The sequence below is a fragment of the Erpetoichthys calabaricus genome, chromosome 12 (genome assembly GCF_900747795.2).
Source record: "Erpetoichthys calabaricus chromosome 12, fErpCal1.3, whole genome shotgun sequence".
Taxonomy (NCBI): domain Eukaryota; kingdom Metazoa; phylum Chordata; class Cladistia; order Polypteriformes; family Polypteridae; genus Erpetoichthys; species Erpetoichthys calabaricus.
The window spans coordinates 35,667,726-35,681,937 of NC_041405.2; the positions used below are offsets into that span (position 1 = coordinate 35,667,726).

The following is a 14,212-nucleotide window of genomic DNA, read 5'->3' on the forward strand; positions in this document are numbered from 1 at the left end:
AAGTCTAAAAGTGTAACAGTGACGTTTTTAATGTCACGTTTTTTGTCACACTTTAAATCTGGCTTATTTTAAAACCTACATATATATGTTTGGTATCATTCTTTTCAGAATTTATCGAACTTTAATGTGATGTCGTTAGATTTTCAGATTCTTATTCCGTTTTTAAATTATAAACTAAAAAAATATCAAGAACTCACGTCCCGCGAGACGAGACTTTGTGCCAAGAGATTTAACCATGCCTGGGGCCGAAAATAAAAGCCAAAGAGTAGGACAGCTGCTGTACAGACTTTTAAATGTTCAAAGCGCCGTGCAAGATGCAAATCACACGGCACGGCACAGCAGCAATCCAGCAGCTGGTCAAGCAAAGAGGAGGCAAAAAAAAAACTATTTGTTTCCCATTGTATCACCATTTAAGAGGGGGTTTTGGAGGAGCGACCGTGTCTCCTTGGGGTGCGTTCTACAACCCTGTCGAGCTCTCCTAGAGTAACTACACTACCTGGAATCTCCTCCATGCCCTTGAGACTGTGCTGGGAGACACAGAAAACCTTCTGGCAATGGCACATATTAATGTGTCATCCTATAGAAGATGGACTACCTGTGCAAACTCTGTAGGGTCCAGGTATCGCCTCATGCAAAACTAGTGAAAAAGTAAGAAGAGATGAGGAGGGGAAAATGTCAGTGGCCTCCACCTGTTAAACCATTCCTGTTTTGGGGGTCATCTCATTGTTGCCCCTCTTGTGCACCCGTTGTTAATTTCATTAACACCAAAGCAGCTGAAACTGATTAACAACCCCCTTTGTTACTTAACTGACCAGATCAATAGCCCTGACGTTTTATTAACCTGATGCTATAGTCTGATGAAAAAGCGTTCCTTTAATTTTTTTAAGTAGGATATACTGTATAGTCGCATAGGTGTGAGTAGGGGGCATTTTCTGAGATAGTGTATTGATTGTAATTCCACCCCAAATCAAGAGAGGGCACTGTCATTCACATCTTCTTCTCTTTCATCTGCATACCTGAAGCTCTGAACATCGAAGATCCTTGACACCACATCTGCTTCCGCCCCACCTCTTTCATTCTGGACTACATGTACAGACCAGCATATTATATTATATTATATTATATTATATTATATTATATTATATTATATTATATTATATTATATTATATTATATTATATTATATTATATTATATTATATATATGTGTGTGTGTGTGTTTGGCTAAAAGTACAGTTTTATTTGTATATTATTGGTAAAAGATACTACCAAGATAGTAAGCACAATATTTTCTGCAAAAGAAGCATGACTTTATTGACAATTTATAACACTTTCATTTTTAGGGTATAGAAAACTGAAATGAAAATCAGAAAAAAATATGGGATATATCTCATAAAAATGACACTGCCAGTCTTGAATTGTTTCCAGCATGTTTTCAGAACTACAGATCTGAAGTAATCCCCACCTCTGTCTCACTCTACTCCTCTCCTCTGAAAGGCCCACAAAGAACTTCAGGTGGTGGTGGAGGCACATCACTTCATTATGTACATACACCATGAATGCACTGCTTGCTCTAGTTGGTCCAATCTTTCTTGATGGATAAGTGCCACTCCCAGCTCAGATGGTCATTCTTGTCATCATCAGTAAATTGAGACTTGATAGTACATGAGCCCCGATAAATCAGGCCCTTTGGCGCTTCCTCTACTGGGGTCATATATTCATATTCTTCAGGCCGAGGGCCATAACTCCCCACCATGTAAGTGGCTTTGTCCACTGAAAAAGGAAAAATTGAAAGCAGTAAATATATGGCATAAAGTGGTACATACTCTGGTAAGGACTAAAAGATTAAGGTTTGTTGTAATATAGATATGGGCATGTATACTTTTTCAAAAAGATTGTACACAGGGAAGCTCTAAATCTTTACAAAGAAATGCTGGGGTATGATAGCCTACTATCTGTGACAAATCAAATTCTACCATACCTGACCAGTTTTGGAATTAGTGCTGCCTAGTGAAAAGAAACTATTTTGACAGTGATCACTACATTAAGTTCCTCACTGTATTAATCAGCTTTTGCTCTTAAACCAATCTTTTTTGTGATCAAAAAATGCTTGAACTTTAAATAGCATTAATAAAAATAGCAACAATCAACAGGTTTCCCATGAAATAAACAGTCAAAATTAAATTGAGAAGAAGGTTATAACTTTGCCCTGTTAAGCATAGCCTGAGCAAAACCTAGGAGGAAAACACAGTCCCAACCTTAGACCCCACTGAGACAGGATTTAAGAACAATGGCAACCACAGGCCATCTGGCTGAGTAGACTTTTCACCAGGGAACACAATTTCTTAATATATTAGGCGGATGAGCCATTGATCACCACCGCTGAGAGTTCTAAGAGAACAGGATTGAAAAAGGAGGCTTGCCAAATTATCAAATGAGATGGAAACATCAGATTTCCAAAGAGAAGCTAAGGGTGCCTTGGCAAGAGACGAGCAGTCCAATAATAGAAAATGGTGAGGAAGGAAAGAGATGTTAATGTGAAAAACAGTAGAATGGGCAGTAATCTAAATGTTTTTCAACTCTGAACCACAGACACAACAGGTCTCAAATTGTTTTGCATGAGTGGAACCAATTTTCTAATTAAACACACCTAGTATCTCAAGTCTAGTCACCTCTGACAAGACATTAGGATTTTGTACTGGCATACTGCGAATGGCAGTATGCTCTAGTGTCCCCCCAAATTCTTACTAGTTTCCATTTTGAATGTTTCTCAGTTTTCACTTCTGTCCACAGAACTGGATGATCCCAAGTGAGTTTTGGTATTGGTCAATGGGCAGCTCCTTCATGGAATTATTATCAGAATGTAAGAATCTTTCTTGCTTAGAGAATATGGTTTGATTTGGACCAACTGCTTTCAATCTTTTAAATAATTTTCACTTTGACTTAAATGGATTAAGGTTGGTGTTGTTAATATAGAAATCATCATGTATCATCTATTACGTTGATTATTTTAGATTGTTTTTTGAATTAGTCATAAAATGATCAATTGATACCCCAGACAAATGCATCCACTAGTGGTGTACCAGCATATGTGCTTAATCCCACAGGGCCAATATGTCAGCTTACTTGTTGTTCCACTAACAGTAATAGCTCCCTCTGTAATCAGCTGTTATGTTCTCCTCATTCTGCCACTGTGATGTTTTTCTATAAAGCTGTATGCAGCATTAATGGAGAGCCAAATTTGCACAAGCTGAAATAACATTTCTTAGTATGGTGCCTCAACTGAGGCAGAAAGTATATTATATATGAGAACAAAACAAGCCTTGTTCTTTAGTAGAAAAGGCTACAGGCTGAAATAAAACCAATTAATGTTTCTGACACAGATCTTGAGATGTGTAGGCTTCACTAAATATTTGATCTAACACTGCCACCTTGTGATGAAATGTCAGATAAGAAGTGACCAGATGGCTATGATTTTTTTAGTCTTTGGATGTAATGAGAAGCAAAATGACACCTTTCAAACTGTAATCTTTTTAGTAAGTCAATAAAAGGTGTCATTTTTAATGACTTCTCATTACATCCATAATGGCTAATACAGTTCAGCATCTTAGTACTTAATCATTGGATGTTAAAGAAAGAGTACAACTTACCCCGCAGGCCTTTCCGGTAGGTATGATGCTCGTATTTCAGGCCTGACACAATTTCCTTGTTAACCTGCAGCAGATAAAAATTGCACATCAGTTAAGTGACAGAATCTAAGGATAAACTTCACATTTCATTCTACAATTCACCAACTGTGCCAACATGCCAGCAATGGAGTGTCTAGACCTGGCCCTTGTAACGGGTACATTACTTGGAATTAATCTTTGTTATAAAATACTTGTTATGTTACAAACCGCACGCACGATAGATAGATAGATAGATAGATAGATAGATAGATAGATAGATAGATAGATAGATAGATAGATAGATAGATAGATAGATAGATAGATAGATAGATAGATAGATAGATAGATAGATAGATAGATAGATAGATAGATAGATAGATAGATAGATAGACAAATTGGAAATGGCAGTGTTACAGCAGCCAACATGCAACACCTACATAGAAAACTTTCAAGATAAAACTATAAGATTATTAAAAACAAATGCAAGAAAACACATGAATAAATAATTATGTAGAAATGTCAATAATATAACCCACATATTAAAATGGTATATTCTTGTTCAATTCTTAAATCTTGATGCTCTCACAATCTTCTGTATCATGGACAACATGACCAAATGACAGCACTTTGTGAGGCTGAGGAAATGGGTGTCAGAAATGATGGGGTGTAATACTGGTGCACCTCAGGGAACTAAGCTGTCTCCCTTCCTGTTCACCCTCTACACAACAGACTTCCAGTACAATACCATCACTTGCCATCTACAGAAATATTCAGATGACTCCTCCATCATAGACTACATTAATAATGGAGATCAGTCAGAGTACTGAAAGATTGTGGGGGACTTTGTCTTGTGGTGCAGGGACAATGACTTGCAACTCAACATCAGCAAGACAAAAGATCTGGTGGAGGTCTTCTGGTGTGCCAAGAAGCCTCTAAGACGTGTCACCTTTCAGTGGGAGGATGTGGAAGTGGTACAGAGCTACATGTACCTAGGGGTCCATATAAACAAGAAACTGGACTGGTCTGACAACACAGTGGTACTGTATAAGAAGGGCCAGAGGCGACTGGACTTGCTAAGGAGACTCAGGTCTTTTGATGTATGCAGCAAGCTGCGGGAAATGAGCTCAAAGGAAGCACAATGCCTGGAGAATCTTCTCAGGAAAGCCTGCTCCATCACAGGGCAAACCCTGTACACACTGGAAGAGAATGGTGGCATAAACGGATGCTATAAAGAGAAATCCCCTCCAGGAGGTGCTCACTTGAACCATTCTATCGCGTTGTGCTAAGAAGCACCTCTTTTGGTCTTTTCTGCCTACTGCTATCAGGCAATTCAATGCTTCCACCCGAAGTACTTGTTACGTTCATTTTCAAATATCTGCACAATATACATTTATTTATTCAGTTTTAATTATTTACTTATAGATTGATTGGCTGTATTATTTGTCCTGTGACCCTGTATTTCCTACGAGATTAATAAAGCTTATCTATTCTAATCTAAATTTATCTAATTAAAAATTGCTAACCATAAATTATGTTATAACATCTCATGGCAGCTGGTAATGTAACTATGGTAGATTCACCCTTGTGCCGTAGGCTACATGTGTTCAGCAAGGTGACTTGGGTGCCATACACAAAGTTTGAGACAGAGTTCTCTATAGCCAGTAGCTTTGCCACCATCCTTTGCTGTTCCAGATGTCCACATATTAAACATCCATCCATCCAACTGGACAGTTCAGGTAATTCATTATCCTTACAGACACATACAAGAATGAGAACTTGTTTAAACAGCTAGTGCTGGTCCCAAAAAAACAGGCTGGTCTCACATTTCTGATTATATTAAGATTGCTAGCTACAATCTGAGCACTCAGCAAACATTTGGAAATGAATGTTGGCTAGACGTGTGACTTTCTTCAAAGAAATACTCATGCTTACTAACTTCACATCAATGGTTATAATTCACCCTTATCCAAATTTGAAAAATGACTATTTAGAGTTTTTCCAATCTCTTTGGCACTAGTTCAGAACATTGATGTCATTTTTCAAAACTCTAGAACCAAAACTCGCAATCAATGATCAAAATGCAATTTTTTCAAAACTTTTAACACTTTTTCCAATTGCTTGGGTATGATACCCTTAAACCAAAGATCATTTGTTCATTGAACTGAAATCACCAGTTCCAAATGACAAAACGTAAAGTATTTCCATTGCAAAATACAATTCACATGTTTCATTTGAGAGGACTATCTGTCCATTTCATTACAGTGATCTAACTATCAGTTGATACTACTGCTCTAAATGCTTAGTAATTGTTGCATTTCTCTTAAAGCATAGTTTTAATGAAACTCAGGAACAGTATCCCAGGTTCACATCATGGAAGTGTCAGGATAACGAGATCCACTGACACCAGTTACTGATGATTGATTTCACTTGTGACATGAGTATGAAAAATTTGAATCCTCAGCAACATATCAATACTCTAGCATGTAGCAGGCAGGTGGCCAAGCAGGATGAGGAAGATGCTGTGGTCACAGGAATGGTAGGGGACAAGCACAACATCTGAAAGGTGGTTGTGGGCTTCATCTTAGAGGAGGGCTTGGGCCTCAAAAGAGTGGTGGCCATGGGCCCCGTTTGAGAGGTGTGGGGGAATATGGTCGAGGACAAGGACACAGATCAAGACAGCAGCAGCAACAGCAAAGTATATCCCATGAGATCAGAACAATGGTTGTATACCTGGTCATAGATCATGGCATGACAATGGCTGAGGCAGCTAGAATGATTCAACCAAACCCCCGAAGATCAACTGTGACCTGAAACATCAGAACCTTCCGTAATGAGAACCGGAAAGTCATCAGCATGCACTGCAGTGAACATTACTGTATTGTAGGATACTCTTAGTTGTCAGATGGCTGTATAATGTATGCCAATGTGTAGCACAGAGTAGTTAATGTGACTATGTATATTGTGCTCTACAGTATGATGTCATGTTTCTCCTGTAATTTGTCCTACAAAGACTAAACCTAATAATGGCGGCAGAAGCAGACTTCTGACTGAGAAACAAGAGTGGGTTGTGGTCAACTTGGTCGGGGCCAGAAATGACATTTGCCTTACAGAAATTAGACAGCACATCCTGGACAATGAAGACATCTTCAACAATGTGGAAGCCATAACTTTGCAAACTGTTGCATGCCTGCTGAAAAGGCTCCAGATGTCTCCAAAACAGCTATACCTGTACTGTGTGCCTTTTCAGAGAAATGCAGACAGAGCGAAGCAACTGAGGACTGAGAAAATTCAGGAGTGTTCATTGTCATGATATCTATCTGTTTGTAAAAGATTCCCCATCATTGTGCTGTACTCAGTGATTTTCTTTCCAACATGTCTATTTACTTTCAGGGTGATGGCCCTGGATGCTGATGAAAACCATCATTAATTCATTTTGGTGGATGAGGCAAGACAAGGAAGAGAGGTCGGAATTTTGATGGCCAGCTGGCAACCATTAAAATACCCAGACAACGTGGGGCCAACATCACTGTGTATGCGGCTATATCAGAGAATGGTGTGGTGGGATGCAGACATTGTATTGGCTCATACAATGCAGAGCTGCTTGTAGCATTCCTTGATGAGCTAACTGTGCTCTGTGGAGCTGTGGGTGCTTCTTATTGTTATTATGTGCGACAATGTCAGGTTCCACCATGCTCAACTGATGCAGGCATGGTTTCAGGCCCATCCACAATTCACCACCTTGTACTTGTCCCCATATTCTCCTTTCTTCAACCTGACTGAGAAATTTTCCTCCACATGGAGTTGGAAAGTGTATGATAGGAGCCTGCATCAACAAGTGACCCTTCACCAGGCCATTGATGAGGCATGCAACAACATCACAACAGACCAGTGTCAGGCCTGGATTCGCCATGCGCAAAGGTTCTTTCCAAGATGTTTGGCAAGAAAGAACATTCATTTTGATGTGGTTGAGAACCAATGGCCAAATCCGCATGACATGGTAGATGGAAATGAGTGAGACCTGTAATCAATCCTCTGTTGGCTTTTTGTAAGGTGGGTGAGGAGCACTGCAGTGTGAATTTTTGTTTTTTTGTAGTAATCTCGTTCTTTTTGTAGCTAATTGTTGCTTTCATTTAAAGGGGACCTATGTTGTAATTTATAATGTTGTAATTCATCAATTCATTTCAGATTTGTTCAATGACTCCACTGGTCTGTAGTATTCTCTCTAATGGTCCTTTTACAGTGACATTATGTGTAGCTCGATGATGAAACATATATATTATAGTACAGAATATGTGATACAATGGTTGTATGAACAACTACAAAGTGACACTATAGGTATCTTGTGTGTGGGTGATCAAAAGAAATGTCTCCATTATTCTGTAAGTGTAAGGTTTCTTTAACCATATGAATGCAAAGTGCAATGTTTTGAATATGGGGCAGCCAGTGTTACAAGAGGTGACCATTTTGAGTTTTGGGTCTAAGGTTTTGAAAAATGTCATTAAGGTTTTGAAACTTGTGCCAAAGCAAATGTAAAAAGTGGTAATATGGCATAGATAGCTTATATACTTCTCTTGCTTCTTTTTTATTACTCTGCTCTCTCTGTTTGAAAATGGCTCTGCTTCAAATGATGATTTCTGTTGCAGGAATCCTGTCACAATAACAAAACTCTTGACAAAAGAGAGCAGGCCATTCAGTCAATCAAGTTGGTTTGGTTAGCTAACAGTTCAATTGTCCCAATATCTCACTCAGATATTTTTAACAGTTGTCAAGGCTTCATCTTGAATTCTGTAGTTTGTTCCAGAGTCCCATGACACTTTCTGTGAAGTAGTGCTCCTGGCTTCCATTTTTAATGCACTTCCACTCAATTTCGACTGGCGTCTTCTTCCAGTATGTGAATCACTTTTTCATTTAAAGAACTTTGCTAGAACAACTTTTTTGATGCTTCTGAGAATTTTAAAGGCCTGCATTAGGGCCCCACAATGGTGGCTGACAGGCACCAACAGGCCAGACAGAACATAGCAATGGCAGTAACAAGAGTAAAAACTCAGGTATGGGAGGATTTTGAAGAGGCCATGGAAAATGACTTTTGGTCAGCCTCAAAGTGATTCTGACAAACTGTCAGGCAACTCGGGAGGGAGAAGCAGTGCTTTGTCCATACAGTTTATATTGGGAAAGGAGTGCTGCTCACCTCACCTAAGAATATAGTCGAGATGTGGAAGGAGCAATTCAAGAACCTCCTAAATCCCACTGACACTTCTATCTTTGAGGAAGGAGAGTCAGGGGACTCAGAAGAGGACTCACACATCACTGGAGTTGAGGTTGCTAAGGTAGTTAAAAAACTTCTCAGTATCAAGGCTCTGTGGGTGGATGATAAAGGCTCTGGTCATTGTGTGGAAGCCAGAGACATTGGTTCTGGATCGGCAAACATGGGTGGTGGTCCCTATCTTTAGGAAAAGGGACCGGTGTGGGTGTTCCGATTTTGTGGGTGAGGATTACACTCCTCAGCCTCCCTGGGACGACCTATGCCAGGCTTCTGGAAAGGAAGATCAGGCTGTTATCTGAGTCTGAATCAGGAATAACAATGTAGATTTCGTCCCGGGCACAGAACACTGGACCAGTTTTTACCATCACAAGGATTCTGGAGAGTTCATGGGAATATGCCCAACCTGTCTATATTTGTTTTATTGATTTGGAAAGAGTATATAACCACGTCCCACAAGATGTTTTGTGGGGGATGCTTTGGGATTATGGGTTATGAGGCCAATTGTTTTGGGCTATTCGGTCCCTGTATAACCAGAGCAAAAGCTTGGTTCACATTGAGGGCATTAAGTCAGACTCATTTCCGGTAGATGTGTGGGACTCCGCCAGGGCTGCCCTTTGTCACCAAGTGTGTTTATAATGGACAGAATTTCTTGGTGCAGCCAAGGAGTGGAGAGTGCCTAGTTCGATGTCCTCAGGAATGCATGTCTTTTTTTTTTTGAGGACGATATCGGCCTGCTGGCTTCATTGAGCTGTGTCCTTAAACATGCACTGTGGTGATTTGCAGCAGAGTGTGAAGTGGTCGGGATGAGGATCAGCACCTCTGTGTCAGAGGTCATGGTTTACAGTCAGAATAGGGTATAGTCCTTTCTCTGGGTTGGGGATGAGGTGTCACCTTAAGGGTGATATTGCACTTTAGACTTGGGACGTACTAGGTAAATAAAAGCTCCACACAGGATCTTGTGCTGTTATGTTTTTTTTGTGGTGTGGTGACCAGAACAGGACACAGTAGTCTAGATGTGTTCTCAGTACTGCATTGCACAGTCTGTGCATAATATTTCTTGCTTTATATTCAAGAGCTTTTACAACAGGACATAACATTCAAGTAACTGAGCTGCTGATGGTCAGTAAAATTCAATCTGTAGTGCAAAAAGATTAGCAATGCTGGTGCTTACTAACGATACTGGTAACAGTTTGATGGCCTAGCAGTATAAACTGTGTACTGTACATGTTTACTGGTACAGCATCAAATTGAATGATAAAAATATCCCTGATAAAAGTGAGAAACAGCTGAATTCATTATCTGTACCTGTTTCCAGATGTAACTGTCATTGAGATAAAAAGGAAATGTATTTTCTTATTCTCTTAAGTTTATACACACATTTACAAAGACAGGGAGTATGGTGCAATGAGCCCTGAACTGAACTCTTCTCTCTAACAGTCTTACCAAACTTATTAAAAATAATGATTCTTTAGTTTGTTATTTTCTTTTTGTAATTCTCTTGCTGTATGTAATATTATTGTAAAGCATGTTAATCTACTTTCTTGTAAGAAAATTCGCTATACTCATAAATGATGGCGTTATCATCATTTTTACTCCAACATTGTTTACTGGTCTTTATGAAACTCTAATCCTTTCTCTTTATCTGTCTGAGCATTTTAAATTATAATATGTCATAGTTTAATTGCTGAAATTGTAGTGAAGCACCAGCAAGTTAATGCATCACAGTTAATGGCTGAGGAAACCCACAGCACACACAATTTACTTTTCCCTTGTGCAGTTCATTATTTGCTCTCTTATCTATAAACTGCCATCTAACAGCACCTTCTGCTTGTGCAGTTTACTAAGTGTGAGCATAACCATTTCAACCAAGGAATATATGAAAAGCCAGCTGGCCTTGATCCATCAAGATTTAGCATTCTACAAGCACTGTATCCTCAGCTACGTATTTTTCAAAACATTTAACAATACACTGAAATTTCTGTTTTCTTTTTCTGTGTTGTTGCCAATGGAGCACCAGTAGAAGTGTGTGCAACAAAAGCATGACAACAATTTCAATCTTAATAAAAAAGTGCTCAAGTAAAAAGCATGAAGTGCCCTAATTGCGTGGAGAAGACTAGAGGAATATAATTTAGTGTACACTTACAAAAAATTCCACTACACATTAATTTTGCATCAGTTCAGTGATAAGAGTTTGAGAATTCACTTCATATTTCATTCTACGATTAAGGAGATACTTGGGGAACTAGGAGTACAAAAATGCCAACAATGTAGAAACTTGACTTGCTATTTCTGAAGGGAGCATGTTATAAAATATATTGTTATGTTAGATTATGTGATAGATAGATAGATAGATAGATAGATAGATAGATAGATAGATAGATAGATAGATAGATAGATAGATAGATAGATAGATAGATAGATAGATAGATAGATAGATAGATAGATAGATAGATAGATAGATAGATAGATAGATAGATAGATAGATAGATAGATAGAGGATGTTAAAGCAGCCAGCGCATAAAATCTATTTTCATGATCAAAGTATAAAATGAGCTAAATAAAAGCAAACACATGAATAACTACCTAAATAAATAATTATGTTCATAATTTATTATAATTCATATGTTAAAATGGTGGGGCGGCAGTGGAAATGCTTCTGCCTCACAGTAAGGAGACTGAGGTTCGGTCCCTGTTTGGAATTAGCATGTTCTCCACGTGTCTGCTGCGGTTCTTCTGGGGGATCTGGTTTCCACCAACAGTACATAGACAGGGATGTTATGTGAATTGGTCCATGTATGTGTATGTGTGTGTGTTCGACCTTCGCCTTGTTCGGGTGTTATTTCTGGATGGCTTCCTAACCCAGGGTAAGTGGGTTAGGAAGATGTATGTATATTAAAACAGAATAAAAATTGCGATGTAACATCTAATGGCAGGTTTACAATGCATGCTTAAAAAAATGTGTGCAGGATAAATGCACAGAGTGACAAATGCACACAGCTACTGTGGTTGCTCTTTCTGTCTGCAAAGAAGTGTACAGGAATTTATTTAGTGAACATTTGGGGTCCAATAATGCCGCTCCCAAAAATGTGCTGCCCGGGGTGGACTACCCCCTCCACCTGCCCCTAGCTATGCCACTGTTTATGAAAGACTTAATTTTCTAAACGCTAACAGTCCTCTGTTTTGTTTTTTGTTTTTTTTTTTCTTGTGCATGGCTTTGACTACAGTTCCTGGACATTTGGAATCATAAGGCACTGTATTTTTTTTATTAATAAGTAATGGATCATGTCAGTGCCTTGCAAAGGATGCCTTAATGCTTGAACAGTTAATTCCTCTGTGTCTGTGTATTTTTTGGCCTAACTGATGTGTGTCCTAACACACATGTTATGTTATTCTTGCATTACACAAGTTGCAGACCATAACGCACATGTTACAAACAAGTGTTCATCAAATCATCTTTAAACCTGCTTAATCAGATTCAGAATGTTGGAGCCTCAGCCTGTGCTTACTGCACTATAGACAATGCAGAAACCAGCCATGAATTGGGCCTCAGTGCATCACTACACATTCATACCCACTCATACTGGGACCAATTTACCTAACACACACACACACACACATCTTTGGGATATGGAAGGAATGCCAAACCTCAGGCAGACATGAGGAAATGTGCAAACTCCACACAGGCAGTCACCTGACTAGGATTTGAACCCAATCCACTGGATCTTGGAGGCAGCAACACTGGCCACTGTGCCAAAATTTAGCATGATGCTTACTTATATTTTTGAAAAAATGTAGCTCTAATAGACTAATTCAAAAAGTTTTCAAATAATGTATGCAGTATGTCTATATATTTATAGTTCAGTGTATGATTCACATGGTGTTTTCAACCAGTGAACCACTGTGCACATGAAGATGTATTTGCATTAGTGATTTGCTTTGTCGTGGTGTTTAACGTGCATGGTTAGAAAGGTATATAAAATGCTAAAATATTCCATGGCTGTCATTTTAGTAAGAAATCTTACACAGATGTTTTGAAATGATTTATGAGTGAGTGGTCCTTGTCTGATTCCAGTGTTGACCAATGTTGTAAATTACACAGCACAGCTGATGTCGGACCTAGCAAAATATCTGTTATGAATGTTTGGAATGATAGAAAGCAGAAAATCAGTGGCTGAGGATATAAAGCATCACCAACTTCATAAAATAAAACAATGTTTTATATTTTATATTGAGGTCTTTCTTGTGGTTTTCCTGTGTGAAATCTAAATTATTTTAGTAATACTAAGTTTAAATAAGTTATATTAATTGTTATGCACTCAAATAAGTGTTTAAGGTAAGGTGCAAATCCCAGAGTGCCCAATGAAAACCCATACAGACAGTGAATTGTGCGGGGCTATTAGTGAGGCAGGAGCTTTAACCACTGTGAAACAGTAAATTAATAAAAATAAAGCAATGTTTCCAAACTGATATAATATTTTTACTGTATTTGCTCTGGCAACACTGCTAGCAGAGACCACCCATTATAAATAGCAGGCTGGCAGAAACTTCATAGACTTGTTTTTAAAAGTTTGACCCTCTACTGAAATAAGACTTGAAATTCAATTTTCTATTATTGTTATTATTATTACTGTTATTTTTTTAACAGAAACCTTTGCTCAAAGCAACTTTAATCGCAAATTTAGACTACCTAAAAAATAAAAATATGAAACAGAAATAAGGATCCAGGCATTAAAATCCTGATTACTCTACTATTCTTTTGAAAAGCATACCTTAAAGTGGATTTTAACTCGATACTCCACTCCTTCCATTAACACGAATGTTTCTTTCTTCAGAGCTTCCAGGTCACCTGTTAACGTTAGATATTTGTATTGAGAAGATGAAAAATGGTAATAAAATATGCATATTTTGTCACAAGGATCATTTTTCAGGAAAGCTTTACTCTAGAGAAGAATTTTGTCCTGGTTGTGGAGTCGGTAAAAAAGCTTAAAATTTCTAATTCCTCTTTCAGTATAAGCCAAGTTTCTAAACATATTTTATTGAAGATAATAATATTCTGTAATGACGTGCAGTGAATACACTTGACTTGAGCATTCCTAGTTTTCATCCTCTTACTCTGCACGTTTATCATCAGTTTGCTCAGAGGTTGATGCGCTTGCTGCTTCCTGAGCAGCTCTCCTTTTCTCCACCCTAGCGGCCCGCTTCTTCTCTTCTTTCATCGACATCTTTTCGCGTTAAAACTGATTAAGTCAGGGTTTGTGTTGCAATTACTTTGTACGTTTTCCT

At 38.5% G+C, this 14,212-nt stretch overlaps 1 protein-coding gene across 2 annotated transcripts in view; it reads right to left on the reverse strand.

Moving 5' to 3' along the window:
* Positions 1-1,286: 1,286 nt before the first annotated feature.
* The window catches only part of LOC114662076 (rho GDP-dissociation inhibitor 2-like), a 30,543-nt gene continuing 17,617 nt past the window's right edge, over positions 1,287-14,212 (reverse strand). For both annotated transcript variants that reach the window (XM_028815397.2, XM_028815398.2), the window contains exons 4-6: positions 13,699-13,775; positions 3,649-3,712; positions 1,287-1,771 (exon numbers count right to left, since the gene is read on the reverse strand). In XM_028815397.2, coding sequence (XP_028671230.1) covers positions 1,572-1,771; positions 3,649-3,712; positions 13,699-13,775 — 341 coding nt within the window. In that variant the 3' untranslated portion in view covers positions 1,287-1,571. The remainder of the gene's footprint in view (positions 1,772-3,648; positions 3,713-13,698; positions 13,776-14,212) is intronic.